This window comes from Vanacampus margaritifer, chromosome 10, assembly GCF_051991255.1.
Source record: "Vanacampus margaritifer isolate UIUO_Vmar chromosome 10, RoL_Vmar_1.0, whole genome shotgun sequence".
NCBI classification, from domain to species: Eukaryota; Metazoa; Chordata; class Actinopteri; order Syngnathiformes; family Syngnathidae; genus Vanacampus; species Vanacampus margaritifer.
This window is the reverse complement of record NC_135441.1, coordinates 18,336,351-18,352,500: the sequence shown is the minus strand read 5'-3', so window position 1 is coordinate 18,352,500 and position 16,150 is coordinate 18,336,351. Positions and strand designations below refer to the sequence as shown.

General features: G+C 36.4%; 1 protein-coding gene across 5 annotated transcripts in view; it reads left to right on the top strand.

The window, feature by feature from the left end:
* Window positions 1-16,150, top strand: part of diaph2 (diaphanous-related formin 2) — a 421,729-nt gene that overhangs the window by 248,506 nt on the left and 157,073 nt on the right. For all 5 annotated transcript variants that reach the window (XM_077577699.1, XM_077577700.1, XM_077577701.1 and 2 more), the window contains 3 exons: window positions 5,578-5,679; window positions 8,318-8,557; window positions 15,131-15,260. In XM_077577699.1, coding sequence (XP_077433825.1) covers window positions 5,578-5,679; window positions 8,318-8,557; window positions 15,131-15,260 — 472 coding nt within the window. The remainder of the gene's footprint in view (window positions 1-5,577; window positions 5,680-8,317; window positions 8,558-15,130; window positions 15,261-16,150) is intronic.

Below are 16,150 nucleotides of genomic sequence, written 5' to 3'. Positions count from 1 at the left end.
GAGAGGATCGCACCTGTCAAGCACATGGCGCAGACGAAACAGTCTCCGTGGTAGGCACCTCGTTGATGTTAATAGAGAGGAACGCCATCCGCCTTCAGCGTCAAATCTTTGGTTTATTCTAGCCAATTTAATAAAGTTGCTATGAGAAACGACGTATCGATTTAATGGGCCTGAGAAAGCATCTCAAGCAACTTTGGCCATTCCCGTCATTTCGATATTACCGCTGGGAACGTTGTAATTACGTTTGTGAGTGGATGTCTTATAGATTTTTATAACGTGCTGGATCCTTCTTCGCCTGCGATTTTACCATCATGGAAGATTCCAAATTACAGTTGTACACACTTTTTCAAATGTATGGCATGATTTACATGGAATGCCTTCATGGTAGCGTTTATCTGCCATTTTTTAATTTTGTCTCGGTTGTAGTCCAGTTTCAATCACGCTTGTTAGTTTTTTTGTTATCATAGTTAGTCAACCTTATTCCGTTTTTATTTAGTCAATTTTTTTTTGTCGACTTTAAAGCTAGCATTACATAATTTTATTCGTCTAGTTTTAGTTAGCAAAAACTGTCAACGTTTTACTATAGTTTTAGTCAGGACAATCATTTGTTTTGTTTATTTTTTTGTCAGCAGATTATGTTAAATATTTCGGATCTAAAACTATTTCACATGAAATTTTATCTCATCTTTTTGATGAAAAACAACTTTACACAAAATTACAGTATCCTATTTTATCAACAATTGGCTACAATGGCTCCGTGCTATGAGCTAGTTAGCCAACATTAGTTAGCGGTCGGATTAACATTATTGTTCGAACGTTATAGCTGTTGGATTAATGTTATGTTATAACTATAGTTTACTCCTTTTTTTTTTTTTTTACCTTTTACTGTGAATCCACCTCCTGTCTGTCCCATGTGTTTGTGCATGTTGCACTTGTTAGCTGCAGATTTGAAAGCATCAGGTTTGAATTTTTTAAGTAAATTTACTGAAAATGTGCAAAACGGGCATGTGATATATGCCCGTTTCCATCTGTTCTTCTTTTGCGAATTTTGAGAGGGGACTCCGCCGCTGCAGGTGGCGGTATACACCATAGAGATGTGATCCACCAGTAATTTAAAAGAAGAAGAAGAATACCAGGAAGCGACTGCGCTGTGCGATGAGTTTGCTTTTGTAATTCTTGATAAACCGTAGCGTTTTGTGTGTGTGCTATTTTCCATATAAAATAGCAATAACATTTGTTTCCTTAATTAATTCACAAAATATTTTGGTGTTGTCGTCTCCTTAACCATACCTTACTTTATCGTCCGACATTGCTTTGGGACGACAAACGTACGTGTGACGTAATATTCACATTTTCCTTTTTTCGATACACTTTAAAAGCCAACAACCCCTCTAAGCGTAAAAACTTTTTGGATAATTTTGGGCCCTTTTTCAAATTTCTAGCGTTTCCATTCAGTTTTATTTTTGCATTTTTTAAACATTTTAATAAACATGGGTGGATGGAAACCCACCTAGTGTCATAGTGACAGCTTAGCAGAGACAAGATTTTATGAAATCATATAATGTTCACGTTATTTTTGTTCATGAACTAAAATGTCCATCAATTTTAGTACATTTTCGTCTTGTCTTCATTAGTCAACAAAAATGGATACTGATTCAGTCTCAGTTATTGTTTATTAATAATGGTTTTAGTCTAGTCTAGTTTTAGTCTGGTGAAAAATGTGTATTGGCGAAATTATTTTTGTTTAATTTCCGTTGACGAAATTAACACTACTTCCGGGAAAATCTTATTTATCACAAAGTGTACAAATCTTGAAAGTTGTCTTGGTTCTGGCTGATGTCTGTGGTAATGTTTTCAGGTGTGTGTTTGTTCTATAGATTGCAGTTGTCAGTTGTTTCCCCTTCTAGTCATGAATTCACACATCCGTTTTTTTTAAGTTGCCTTCACAATCCAGGTATTGCAGGAAAGATCACATTTCCCTGAACGTTTTCACTTCAATCAACAGCCCAGCACACACATTCTATAAATGTAGCATCAAACCTTGACAGTCGGTTGCACCTTTTACTTATCACTCACTGTTACACATTTGGCCAGCCGCTTGCCAGTATGCATTTATTTATTTTTTTTTAAAGGAGACGGTGTAGATTGTGTTGTTTACTGTTTGCCACTTTGATTATTTTGCTTCCTGTATGTGCTGATATGTGGTGGCAAGGCGTTTGGCGAATGTTTGTTGCTTCATGTGCACTTGCAGTTGTCTTTCCTGCTGCCGTGTATGCGTTTGTGCGTCTGGAGGCCTGTGGCGAGCAGTCTGGCCCGGCACCGTTGCCCGGTCCCCCCACTTTGCGGCACATATGGCGCTGCCTTTGTGTCAACGGAGCTCTACGGGGTTCCTCATAATTAACAAGATAACAGACGAATGGAATGAGGAGCTCACGCAGGATTTGATTATTCGCTACTTTGTCTTTCTGCGTTTGTTCTGCACATGCACTCAACTGAAGCAGTCTGAGGAGCTTTTTTTCTTCTTTTTTTGTTCCTCCTCCACATTTCACCTCATAATTGATAGGCATGTTTTTTTTTCTTCTCATGTGTGTGATCATTCTCAATTTATAACAGTAAGTAAACATGTACAATTGAAAATATAAGACAAGATCTACTGTATTTAAAAAAAAAAGTCATTACAGTTTTGATTGACACTGAATTGTAAAGTATTTTATTATTGCACCCAATATTTGTTGTAAGATAAAATGTCTTAATATTAAATAAATATTGCAATATAATTTACATCAGTGAAAACTTAATTAATTAATTAAATGTTGTATTAAATTAATGTCATTACTAATTCATTCTCAGTTAAAATTGAGTATTGTTATCATCTAATGCTACTTGAATATTGTACCTTCATAAAAAAATTATTATTAGACATTATTCTATAATGAATTAAATTATGTCCACTATTAAATCAAATCATTCCTAATAAATTAATTAAACCTCAATAAAAAATAGAACACAATTAGAATTGAAGATCAATTAATTAACCACATTAATTTAACTAAAATGTAAAAAAAAAAAATCAATTGAACTCCGTCCAAAAAAAAAATTGCATCTAATATGAATTGTTAAATATCCCCACCCTCCTTTTTTTTTAGCGATAACAATACAAGACCGACTAAGTCTATAAACTCAATGAAAGTTGATTACTGTTTATTGAGTATTTTTTTGGGACAAGGCGAAAGATTTTGTTAGCTAGTGTGTGTGTGTGTGTGGGGGGGGGGGGGGGGGGTGATACACGGGCACGTTACCTTGTGCTTCTTATTACTACACTTGTTTGCCATACTCGCATACATATTGGCTTCATTACAAACATACATTTGCAATTCACATGAGTTTTTCTATTTCTGTCAATATTATATCCACTGCATTTCTCATGAATTCATCAGGTACTGCATATGAATTGAATGCTCTGTATGAGTAATTATCATCCAGTGTATAAATTATTCTAACCCTGTAGGGGACAAGACTAAATGTGCAGCCTGTTATCATTTAATTACTTTGTAATTCTCAATCAATTGCAAATCAATTTCACACAAATACTTTATTTTTTTACTCTAAATGGGAATTGGATCTGATTCTGGTGATATTATCACAAGTCTCATTATCAAGGCTCTAATTGGAGCCTCAGTAGAAACATTTGCAATGACGACTCCCTCCCAGCGAAGAAGTACAAAGTCTCGTTTTATTGCCTTCTTTTTACACGGCTCCGTCCCCCAAGGGAAGAACAGAGATGTCATCATTAGTGGTCTAAGACACGAGTGCGGTTGTGTGTGCGGTTGTACCTGGAATGCCCACTAAAAAGTCTTTCTTTCTCAGCCTTTCATGTGACCTTGCACTTACGGAGGAAGTGAAGGCACTATTTACAAGTTTGGAGCATTTAAGCTTAAGAACGATGGCCACTATCAACTAAAATGTCAAAGGCAGGACACACGTCGGGAATCTTTTAATACAAAGTATCCACAGAGAGCAGGGTTAAATGAAGATGGCCTTGAAGAAAACCAGAACCAGAAAGAGTTGGCTGGATGCGGAGAAACCTCGTTTGAGAGAACAGAGTTGGGTGCAGGGAAGCAACCCCGAACACATGGAAGGACAGATTGCATGTAGGGATAGAAACCTCGACGTGCTGAGAGAAAACTGCGGCCAAGGAATCTTCGACGTGTTGACAAAAGTGTCATTCAGGGACTCTGTATAGCTCAATTATATATGACACAATAAAGACTTACTGTAAATGGCAAAATAAGAGTCACAAATACAGAACCTGAAATACAGGATCTAAGTGTGACAATTACAGGAAAATAGCAACTGATAAAAACAATCATCACACGGGACCATAACAACACACTGACCCAATGACCTAACCCAAAACACTATCAAAACATGTTTTCTTTAGACCGCATGGGTAGATTTGATTTAATTTTTAAAACTGTAAAAGTCATGCGGAATTTTCTTATCATCAAAAAACATTTTGTAAAATTTTTTGAACTTACGTTTAACACATGATGCTCGGCCCAAAAATGATCACAAATGAGAAATATAGGGAAGCATGACATCTACCTGAAATTTGATAGTCAAGTCTTTTTGAAGGAGACCCTCAACAAAGTCTCTAGAAGATTTGGCCCAAAACACACGAGAAGTCTGCCATCTTAGCTTGAAGTAGCCATTTTATGGTCAATTTGTCCATGTTAGATGAAGACAACTGACAACCTTTTTTTTTTGCCTTAACTCATTCAAACCCAAAAATGTATAAATGTTTCTTTAATACTTTGTCCTGCACTCCCAAAAACATATTTATATGTTTGTGTGTTTTTTTTTTTTTAATGCTAGAGCATACAGAATGCTTTGATGCAGCTTCTGACCTGAAGAGGTCTCTCAAAGCAATGGTAGTTATTTAAAAAAAAAACGCTCCAGCAGGTGGCCGCAGAGTATAAGAGATCAGCCTTGGCCATGTTGCAACAAGCTCTTTTCCCCGGTGTTTTCAACAGGTTTGTGAACAATGATGAAACTTAGCTATATTCTAATTTTAATTGCTGCAAAACGGAAACAGATACAAATTTACTTTTTTTCCTGATCAAAGAAGAGATTCAAACTTTTCTTTTGGTAGGTTCCATGTTTTTATAGCAATAGAATACAATATTCTGTTGGCCCTGCAAAATCAGTCAAAATCCAGTGAAAAAGCTGGGAGCGAAGGGGGTTGCTTCAGTGAAAATGGCTGGGAGTGAACGAGTTAAAAGCGAAGTAGAATCAGTGGGATAGCATCTTTATTGTTCTTGACCATTCATTCACATTCATAAGTAGTTGTTAATTTTCCATCAAGTTCAGCCAGGTCACAAATCGATGATTGTTCATGACAATATCACAAGGCTGTAAATTGTAACAGCTTTAGTGAATCAGGTAAGTTGATATAATGCACAAGACGCATCCTTGTATTAGACATGGGATAAACGCAGACTGAGATTTGCATTAAGAATCACTTTATGTTCACTTATTGTAAGTGCGTGTGTGTGTGTTTTTTTTTTTTATTTGCAGAACCTGATAAAAAACCTGCCGGAACAGAAGGAGCTCTCGTCACTAGCGGAACTTAAGAATGAATATGAAGATCTGGTGGAGTCGGAGCAGTTTGGGATTGTGGTGAGTCAAATTGAGAGACAAAACAATGCACTCAATCAAACAAACTTAAAAAAAAAAGTTTATGTTCTCCACTTTGGGCAACTTCATTGCCTAACTTTCCAAGATGATAGATTCACATTAAGCACTTTCATAAAGAAGTCGGACCCAGGGGTGCATGCAAGGTAGCTTTCCCATCTCCTTAATTTCCTCCTCCTAACTCAATGAATGTTGTTGGCCTCTGTCTTTTAGCCAAGTGTAATGAAGCGATGGGGGTGGCAGCCTTCCCAAATGATCTCGCCCGTCTGGTGATCATATACCTCGGCACTGATGAAGAAACTTCTTACTTTGCGGCTATTTAGTTCTCAAGGGAAATTACAGACGTTAAAGCTTATTGTATAGGAATCAGAGTGATGGAGACGAGACGTGTGTGTGTGTTTGACAAACATCTCATCCAGACTCAGCCACGGCTCTAATTGAACAGCTTTTCATAGATGGGGGAAATTGTCTTGGACTTGCATTTTCTTCTGTTGACTTAGTAATAGTTTGAAAGTTAGTGGATTTTGGATGCAAATTACTTTAAAGGCAATGTGAAGTGAATTCAGAGAATTGTTGTTTCTAAATATCAGAGGTGGGAACGTCAATTAATTTTTGAGTTTGTCAATCGTCAACACCCTTCCGTCATCGTCAATCTGTGAATATGTCAAACCGGAACAAACTGTAATCTTCAATCTGTCATTCGTCATTCCTCAGCGAAATGGGTAGGTCGGTACAGACCCGGGGGCAGCACGGTGGCTGACTGGTTAGCACGTCCGCCTCCCAGTGCAGAGGTCGTGAGATCGAGTCCAGGCTTCGGCCTTCCTGGGTGGAGTTTGCATGTTCTCCCCGTGCTTGCGTGGGTTTTCACCGGGTACTCCGGTTTCCTCCCACATTCCAAAGACATGCATGGCAGGTTAATCGAACACTCCAAATTGTCCATAGGTGTGATTGTGAGTATGGTTGTTTGTCTCTGTGTGCCCTGCGATTGGCTGGCAACCAGTTCAGGGTGTACCCCGCCTACTGCCCGAAGCCAGCTGGGATAGGCTCCAGCACCCCCCGTGACCCTTGTGAGGAAAAGCGGTCAAGAAAATGGATGGATGGATGGTACTGACCCGGTTATTGATTGTTACGTTGATGTAACTAAAACCTGGCAATAATTAGTCTCTCATTTTTTCAAAGTTTACTGTCAAACGTCAACAAAATGTTGGGCCTTCCGTCAATATTGACGGAATGTCCACCTCTGCTAAATACTTTATACGTGTTTAATCATTTCTGAAAACGTGCTATAATTGAGAACAATAAAGTTCTTATTTGAGGCAATATACATGTAGCTTTAAGTCATTCAGGGGAATGACGAGGTACTGACCCGGTTGATGATTATACTGACGAACGAAAACACACTTCCGGGAATGCTACGGCGGTCGATTTTTCATAGTTTCCTGTCAATCATCAACAACATGGCCGTCCATCATTGACGGATTGAGAGACCGTCCCTCAATATTGATGAAATTCCCGCTTCTGCTAAACACATAATACATATTAGATCATTTCTGAAAACATGTGCAACGAATGAGAAGTATGTGGTTCTTAATTGGGGCGAGCTACGGGTATCTTTCAATTATACAGGTTACGCGTCCCTCCCCACTATCAGCACCTTTTCTCACATCAGCAGTTACCAAGCACAATTGTGACGTGTAGCTAGCTAGCTATGCTTACATCCCAAAAAAGCATCGCCTTTTTGTGGTAGTTTGATACTATAGAGTGCCTCGTTGTCCGTTTCCTCGCGAATGTCTGCACATCACCGGTGAGAAAGGTGGAACCTGTTAGACATTATTAACATTTTTAATTCTTTATTTTATATATTAACCATGTTGAAATGTTTTATAGATGTGAAGTAGGTAAAATAGTGTTAAACTCAGTATTATTTGACCTTAACCTAAGCTGGTACACCTTGTTTGGTCTAAAATTCCCTCTCAGTGTTTACGCACACACATTCTCTTCGTGGGAGCGTACTCTGCTTCGGGGGAGCGCACACACCCACACACACACCACTGACTCTGTTCGCATCAGCACTCACGGCCAATCTAGATTTTGTTTTGGGAAAAAGTACCCTGAGAGTATATTTTGTCTAAAAATGAAAAACAGGTGCAGTCTGTGTACGAAAATAATATTATGTAACATATTGTGTGAGAGCCAATCTGTTCTACTCATTCTTAGTAGGAGGAGAAGGGGCGTTTACTTTTAAAACTCGATTCTTTAAAAGCTGGATTCCGCAAAGGGAGGGGGGCACATGCGCACTCTGAAAATTCCACCTCATACGTGATGTTCAGTGTTGTTGCAAGTCCCGGAGAATTCTCTGTTTAATAAATCATCCTTGCAAGGTGTTATTTCTTACAAGAAATCTGTCTTCAAATGTTTTGGAACACGCAAAAGAGGACAAATAATTAGCCTCTTTCAAACCGCAAGAAGGTCAAAATGGTCAAAAGGTCTTCTTTGTGAAGTGTCAAATTTAGAAGAAGGACTTTAACGTAAAAAGGAAAAGCTCATATTGGGATAAAACATATCGATAACCAACTAAAATTGCTGCTCAATGTATTGATGAATATCTGACGTGCGTCCACAGATGAGTTCGGTCAAGCTCCTGCGGCCGCGTCTCAATGGCATCCTTTTCAAGCTGACCTTCGAGGAACAGGTGAACAACATCCGGCCCGACATCATGAACGTGACTTTTGCCTGCGAGGAGGTGAAGAAGAGCGAAGGCTTCAGGAAGCTGCTGGAGTTGGTGCTGCTGGTCGGCAACTACATGAACGCCGGCTCCAGGAACGCCCAAACATTCGGTTTCAATGTCAACTTCCTCTGCAAGGTAAGATGACATCAGCCTCAAAATCATAGTGGCAACGCACAACGAAACAGGGAGTGACCTTTAACTAACAAATGGATAAAGGAAACATAAGCATACAGTAATGCCAAATAATTACCATTTGATCATTTTTTGTTGTTAGATTTAGTTGAGTTATTTTCTCTTTTTCTGACTACAAATAAAGATGTTGTTCATTTGAAAACTTATGAACACAGCTGTACTATTTACTGCCTTTTAGCCAACCTTTTTTTTTGTATGTCTGCATTTTATCTTTATTTTACTCTGCATTGATTTCTATATTTTTGACTTTTGTTTTCACTACTTTATCATATTTTTTATATATATTTTTTTTACTTTATTTCTTTGTTATTTTAACTTTTGATTTTCTTTATTTTTCTTTATTATTTGTTTATTTTACTACGAGTTTGGTTCCATTTTGGTGTTGTAAAATACTATTTACTATTTTCAGTATTCTAATTTTGACAACGTTTTATGCATTAGGGGATTTTTCTAATCATTGTACATCAACATAAAAAAATGTTTTTTTTTTTATATAAAGATCTTTCTTTAAAATATTCTGTCATTTTTTGCGGGGAAATTTTATCCATCAAAATGAATAGTGGTATTGGTACTTGCTATCAGTGACTACTCAAAACGTGTATACTCGTAATGCTATCAATTTGGGGGAAAAAATCTGTATCAAACATCCCTATATAAAATAGATAATTTTAGATTGAGAAAGTGTCCTTAAAGTTGTGGCCTGGTGAGTGTCACGTAAAATTAGAGTCAAGGTTGTCCTCTAGTGTGTGATTGTGTGCCGTGCTGTCGGAGTTCTTTAATTAAAATGGAGCGAAGGGGTACTCTCCTGCTGCGGACCGAGGCAGCGGAAGTCACGGCACGGCGAAAATCATCCTTAAAGTCACACTGGAGCTGACCAAATCCACATTTTTATGATGAACTTCATCTGAACTAAATTGACTTCTAAGGAAATACTATCATGTAAAGGGCTGGTCAAATTAGCTGGTGGTTACGCAAGCACGATTAATTTGCAGTCTGGACGCCGAGGTGTGGGTATCTCTGGAGGGAGTCTCAGAGTCTGCTGAGGTCTCAGGTAAAATGTATCAAGATTAGTTTGGTGTCTTTGAAAAATAAAATAAAATAAAATAAAATAAAATAGTCGCCAAGGGGGTCAGTAAAGATGGAAAATAAAGCAATAAAGTTGCCAAATTGGCAAAACATAATCTCTGTTTGCATAAAATAGACCCCACCCCCTCAAAAAATTAAATAAAATAAAAAATAAATATTGTGTTGCAAGTGGACATTTGGTGTGTTGTTATTTATGTGTACATTTTCACAGAAGGTTGTCATTTACTGCAAAATCATTTAAATCATTCATTTAAGGCAGTGGATCTCAACACGGGTTCGGTGAGTCTATCTCAGGGGTTCATAAACCCTATACCTAAAAACAATCCTATTTTATTTTTCAATAAAAACCTCTTTTTAACCACTGATTTAATGGAATTAATTGACTTAACATAACAGATGCTCCACCACTGATAAACCTGCCATTTTACAAACAACATATTTGACCCATTTGCTCCCAAAAACGTCTAAATATGTTCTATTTTAAATGTTACCATGTTTCCAAAAATGTATTTATACGTTTTTTTATGCTGGAGCATATAGAAGGCTTTGATGCATCCTCTGAACTGAAGAGAACGCTTTAAGCAATGGTAGTTATTACGAAAACGGCCAGCAGGTGGCAGAGTAGTATAAGAAATCAATCAGGGCCATGATGCAAAATGCTCTTTTGCCCACTGTTTTAAACAGATTCGTGAATAATGATGAAACTTAGCTATATTCTAAGGCTAATTGCTGCAAAACGGAAACAGATATATACTTATACTTGTTTTTCTTCCTGATGAAAGAAGAGACTCTAATTTTTATTTTGGTACGTTCCATGTTTTTTTTTTTTTTTATAGCAATAGAACACTATATTCTGTAGGCCTTGCAAAATCTGTCAAAATCCAGTTAAACAGCCGGGAGCGAAAAGGGTTGCTTCAGTGAAAGTGGCTGGGACTGAATGGGTTAACATGACACAATATTCTCACAATTATAATGACTGCTTGACATTGTTTGCAAAGTGCATTCCCACCTCAAAAAACCTACAAAGGTGGCAAAAAGGTGAATTTCCACATTGAGCATGCAGTGTAGGCGTCCCCTGAATCAGCGTTGAGCCTGATAAAAGCTTCAGGGGGCTGATTGGCCAATTATTGATGAACAAGAGAAGAACAAAAAAAAAGTATTCTTTCTCACTTGAGTCAATCAGATGAATTGACCCCTGGGTGGCAGTTCTGGGGTACCTAATGGGCTCATCAGGGAGGAGGAGGTTGATGATGGGAATGAGCTGTGCACAACACACACTTACACACACCTCTCCCAAGGACACTGAAATCTCTCAGGAGCGAACTTGATCACGCAGAAAATTTTCTACGCCCACTCACATCTCACCAGTGGAAACAGTGAAATGAAATGTTGGATTAATATCACTACATTACAGTGTTTAACAGATGAGTGAAATATCATTATTATCATAACATTGTTAAACAATGTTACATTTCCATGGTTAATAAAGACATCTATTAAGCATCTAAGTAAGCATGTTAGTGATGAACAGAAGAGAGGCTGTGTGCAGCACTAATCCAACATATTGGCTGAATGGATGAAAACATCTGCTCGATTACTCAAAAACATCCCTGGCGTACTGAGGGAATAACAAGCAACATTAAATAACAATTTGCCAGCGCCGCTTAATAATTAAAGACGTGGAACAGATTTGTGTTCAAGTCAAGTTGAAGCAGAACAGACTCCGAGCCCACCCCCAGTGTCGGTCCTGTTATAAAATGATGTGTTTGGTTCGCTAGGAAGCGCTATTGGGGGCACATGGAAAAGTATCCAAACAGTAGAATAATAGAATTCCATAACTAGGGGTGTCAAAGTAAGTGTGTTCATTTTGAGTTCATTTAAAGTTCCTTTAATGGCACTGTTTTTCTTTAACGCGCAAATAATGACCGCCCCGTTACTTGGAAAGCTGTACTAAGGGAATTCCAGTCGCAACGCAGCAGACACGTCCGCGTCAAAATTTAGCAGTAATACATTTAATAATGATGCATATATTTGTGGAGACTTGGTCAAGTTGTATTTTACAATTTTAAAAATGTGCTGAATTTCACAAGTGACTTCTTGTTAAAGATTAGATAGCTCTTAACATGAAAAGAAAAATGCACTGAGCTGTCACCAACGTCTTACAAATGCAATAAATGCCATCTAGTGGCAGAAACATTACTTTAACACAAATCAATGTCACATTCGGTACATATTTTTTTAATTTTAACTAAATTTTATGAATTGTGAAATTACCGTATCAATGACTAAAAGATGCACCCATATTTATATTAGTTTAACATTTTTTCCCCCCCACCTTTATGTTAACGAGAGTATGAAAACTTAGGAAAAAATATTTCATCGTTCATCATATTGTACATTTAGAACACATATACATTTTGTGATTAATCGTGAGTTAACTACTGAAGTCTTGCGATTAATTACAATTAAAATTGTTAATCGCCTGACAACCCTAAAGAATAAATATTACATGGTAGATGTTGCAATTGATCACATTGTTCTTTTTTAAATTGGAATATCCCAAAAAAAAGAAAACACGGTAATTTTACGTTAGCGTTATGGATTTCATGAATGTGTAATTCACGAAAACAAAAATCATACGTTTTCTTGTTGCAACCTGTAACATTACAAGAAGAGAAAACTAACCCTTATAATCCATGATATTTATTATAAAACATAATCTGAAATGTATGACTATAAAGTGATATTACTATAAAAATGTAATTTTGCACAAATAACTAAATTTTGCAAGAATAACAAATCACAATTTCACAATAATGATGACAACAATTAAAGAATTTTGAGACCGAACGTATTGTGCAAAGTTGTACGTTTGCAAGTAAACAATATGACATACAAGAACAAAGTTCAACACATTGGAATTGGAGGAGGGGCGACAAAAAAAAAGAGAAGACTTTTATATAATGGAATTGAAACTCTTATGAGAGCAATATTGTAAATTTGGGGGAATAAAGTTCTAATTTGACTGGAAATGATTCCTTTTACATGAAAAAAGTAGGAATGTATGGCCATAATGTTAAAAGACAAAAATAACTTTTCAAGTCAATTCTTTCTATAAAGTTTTGTTATTCCCCTGATTATGAGTTTGTTCGTTCATTTCATACCTTGCTATCGAAGGTTAATTGCTCGTCAATGTGCTTCGCACTCGAGATGCTTAACGTTTGAACGTGTTTCATCAACGGGGGGATTTGTCATAACACTTACTGCAAGCTATTATCATGCATGCATGTCCCCGCTCAAAATATTCTTTCGGTCCCAAAGCAATGATGCATAATTTTCCAATCCCCTCAAAATGAGCGCATTTGTTCAAGGATTGGAATTTGACACTCTATCCAGGTTCACCATTATGAAGGCCATCTAGCGTAAAAATGTCACGTATAAAAGACGGATTTAAGAGAGGCTTTTATGGAGGTAGGATTAAACACTTGAAATGCACAAAACTGAGTATCTCCACCATTGTCAGTTATTTTGGTTCCCCATTTTACACATAATAGAAGCATACACAGACGCTGAATATTGTGGAGTGATCACGTTAGCGTCTACTCATTTGCTCCCAAAAACATATAAATATGTTCTATTTTAAATATCACCATGCTTCCAAAGACATATTTATATGTTTTTTTAATGTTTTTTTTTTATGCTAGAGCATACAGAAGGCTTTGATTCAACCTCTGAACTAAAGTGAATGCTTGAAGCAATGATAGTTATTACGAAAACGGCCAGCAGGTGGCAGAAGATTATAAGAGATCAATCAGGGCCATGATGCAAAATGCTATATTAGCTATAGTCTAATGCTAATTGCTGCAAAAAACGGAAACAGATAGAAATATATATTTTTTTCCTGATAAAAGAAGACACTAATCTTTTTTTTGGGTATGTTCCATGTTTTTATATTAATAGAAAACAATATTCTGTGGGCCTTGCGAAATCAGTCAAATTCAAGTAAAACAGCCAGGAGTGAAGGGGGTTGCTTCAGTGGAAATAGGTGAGAGTGATAGAGTTAAAGAAGGTGAATTGACACAATAAAAAAAAATAAAAAAAACATGTTGATGCTGCTGTTTTGGTTAGTAACTGTATTTAAATGGGCTCCATAGTGAAGTATTTAATCAACAGTAGAATGTATGAACTTAATATCCTTTTTTTTTTTTGTACCTACTATTCAACAGAGATGTTCATTTGTTTTACTTCTACCACAAAAAGAAAAAATAAATCACCAGGACACTTAGTTTTAACATCATTATCCTCCTAGTATGGCAATGGGGAAACACACAAATTTGAGATATTTATTCATTACATACATCAAGATGAGTTTACTCTAATAAATAATGTAGTTTGGTATGATAATGCCGGCTTGGAGTATGACAATAAACACATTAAAATTCAAAGCCCGTGAAATGAGCCCATGATTGATCCTCACTTGATGCAAATGTGTGCGTTTCCAAGTTGGTGTGTGAGAAGGGTGTTTCGCTGATAACATGTAATTGGCTCAATTTTGTGCGCGTGTGGGTTGTCGTCAGTGTTGCTGTTGTTGTGCGGGTTGTGCACATTTCCAGGTGCACACGTGTGGGCAAATCCAGCTCTGGCTGTCAGCAGCATCGGTACTTTCAGTACGAGTACAAAGTGCTGCGTGGTGCTAATTAGCTTCCCCCAGCATGCTATTGGAGCAGCTTGGCAATCACGGCGGGGGATGATTACGGCATAACTTTGCTGTGCACGGATGTACAGACTCTGATGTCAGTGTGTGAAGACAGAGCTTCCACCGACACAATAGTTAGTTCAGCACAAGTACAACAAAAATGGAGCAAATGTTGAGTATTTTACATGAATCTGCATAGCACCGGCAGCTCATAAATCACAATGTAATACTTAAAAAATATATATTTTTTTACCTTTGCTCTGTCCACATGCTGTTTGTGGGGTCTCCTGAAAAAAATAAAAATAAAATACTGTGTATATATATATATATATATATATATATATATATGTTTATATATATGTATGTATATATATATATATATATATATATGTATGTATATATATATATATATATATATATATATATATATATGTATATATATATATATATATATACATATATATATATATATATATATATGTATGTATATATATATATATATATATATGTATGTATATATATATATATATATATATATATATATATATATATATATATATATACACACACACAATTTCTTGATGATTTGTAACTTACGATGTATTTCTGCGGGGGGGGGGGAATAAAAAATACGATACATATTTCCCCAAAAATTAATACAAATATAACTAAAAAATGAATGGAGAGAACTTAATATGTTTCCTTTCTCTTCCTTCCCTTGTTTTTCTTTTTAGCTGCGAGACACCAAATCGATCGCTCAGAACACAACCCTGCTTCATTTCTTGGCTGAGAAATGTGACGAGACATACCCAGAGATTTTGAGGTTTCCAGAGGAACTGGAGCATGTGGAGAGTGCCAGCAAAGGTATGTCACAATTGACTTTATTTTTTAACACATCTTCGCTATTCCAGTATATGAAATAATAGCATTGTATCATAGTTTCTGAAGGGAAATTGGTATATTATCTCTAAACAGGTCTTATTTTGCACTTAAGTGTTACTAAGTGGTTTATTAGCTGCGCTTGTAGAAGCTGTTGTTTTGGTTAGCAATTGTGTTGAAATAGGTTCAGCTGTAAACTATTTAATGTCCATGAACTGAGATACTAAACTTTTTTATTTCATTTGATTTATTTTATGTTTTTAAAGGTAATATGAGACGTCTAGGTGTCTATTTAAACAAGGCATCTATTCAAGCAAATGCTTACTGACTTATTTCTAGTTAAATCTGCCTGGTTTGATCACGGCCATTATTCAGGGAATAGAGTAGAATGGAGTTGTTTGTTTGTGTTACAACAGCCATTTAGGCTTTGGGCAAATATGTGCATTCTCATTAAATAATTCCAACATCATAATTACTCATTCCATCTACTTCAACTGATTACATAATTGACTCAGACAGCCTGCTAGTGTGTTTGGAGGGTTGAATAGTCCTCATGTATTGATGTCTATAGGCAACAACTTTTTTTTTTTTTAATCAGCTTTGTAAAGCGTAATGAACTGAATTAGTCAATTAGAAGACAGTTGAAATAAGTGAGTTGCGTCAAAGCCATTCAAGGACGACACATGCAACTGACTTCAGCAGCTGAGCACCATAAAAATAAAAATGTCATTCAATTTTAACCAATTAAAATGAAGAGTTTTTAATCTTTGTATTATATTTGGGCATTCCAATCTTTTCTCATGGACAATACAAGGTTCCAACTAAGCTTCTGATTTCTACTATTTTCTTGTGTCATTAGCGTTTTAGAGAAGGGT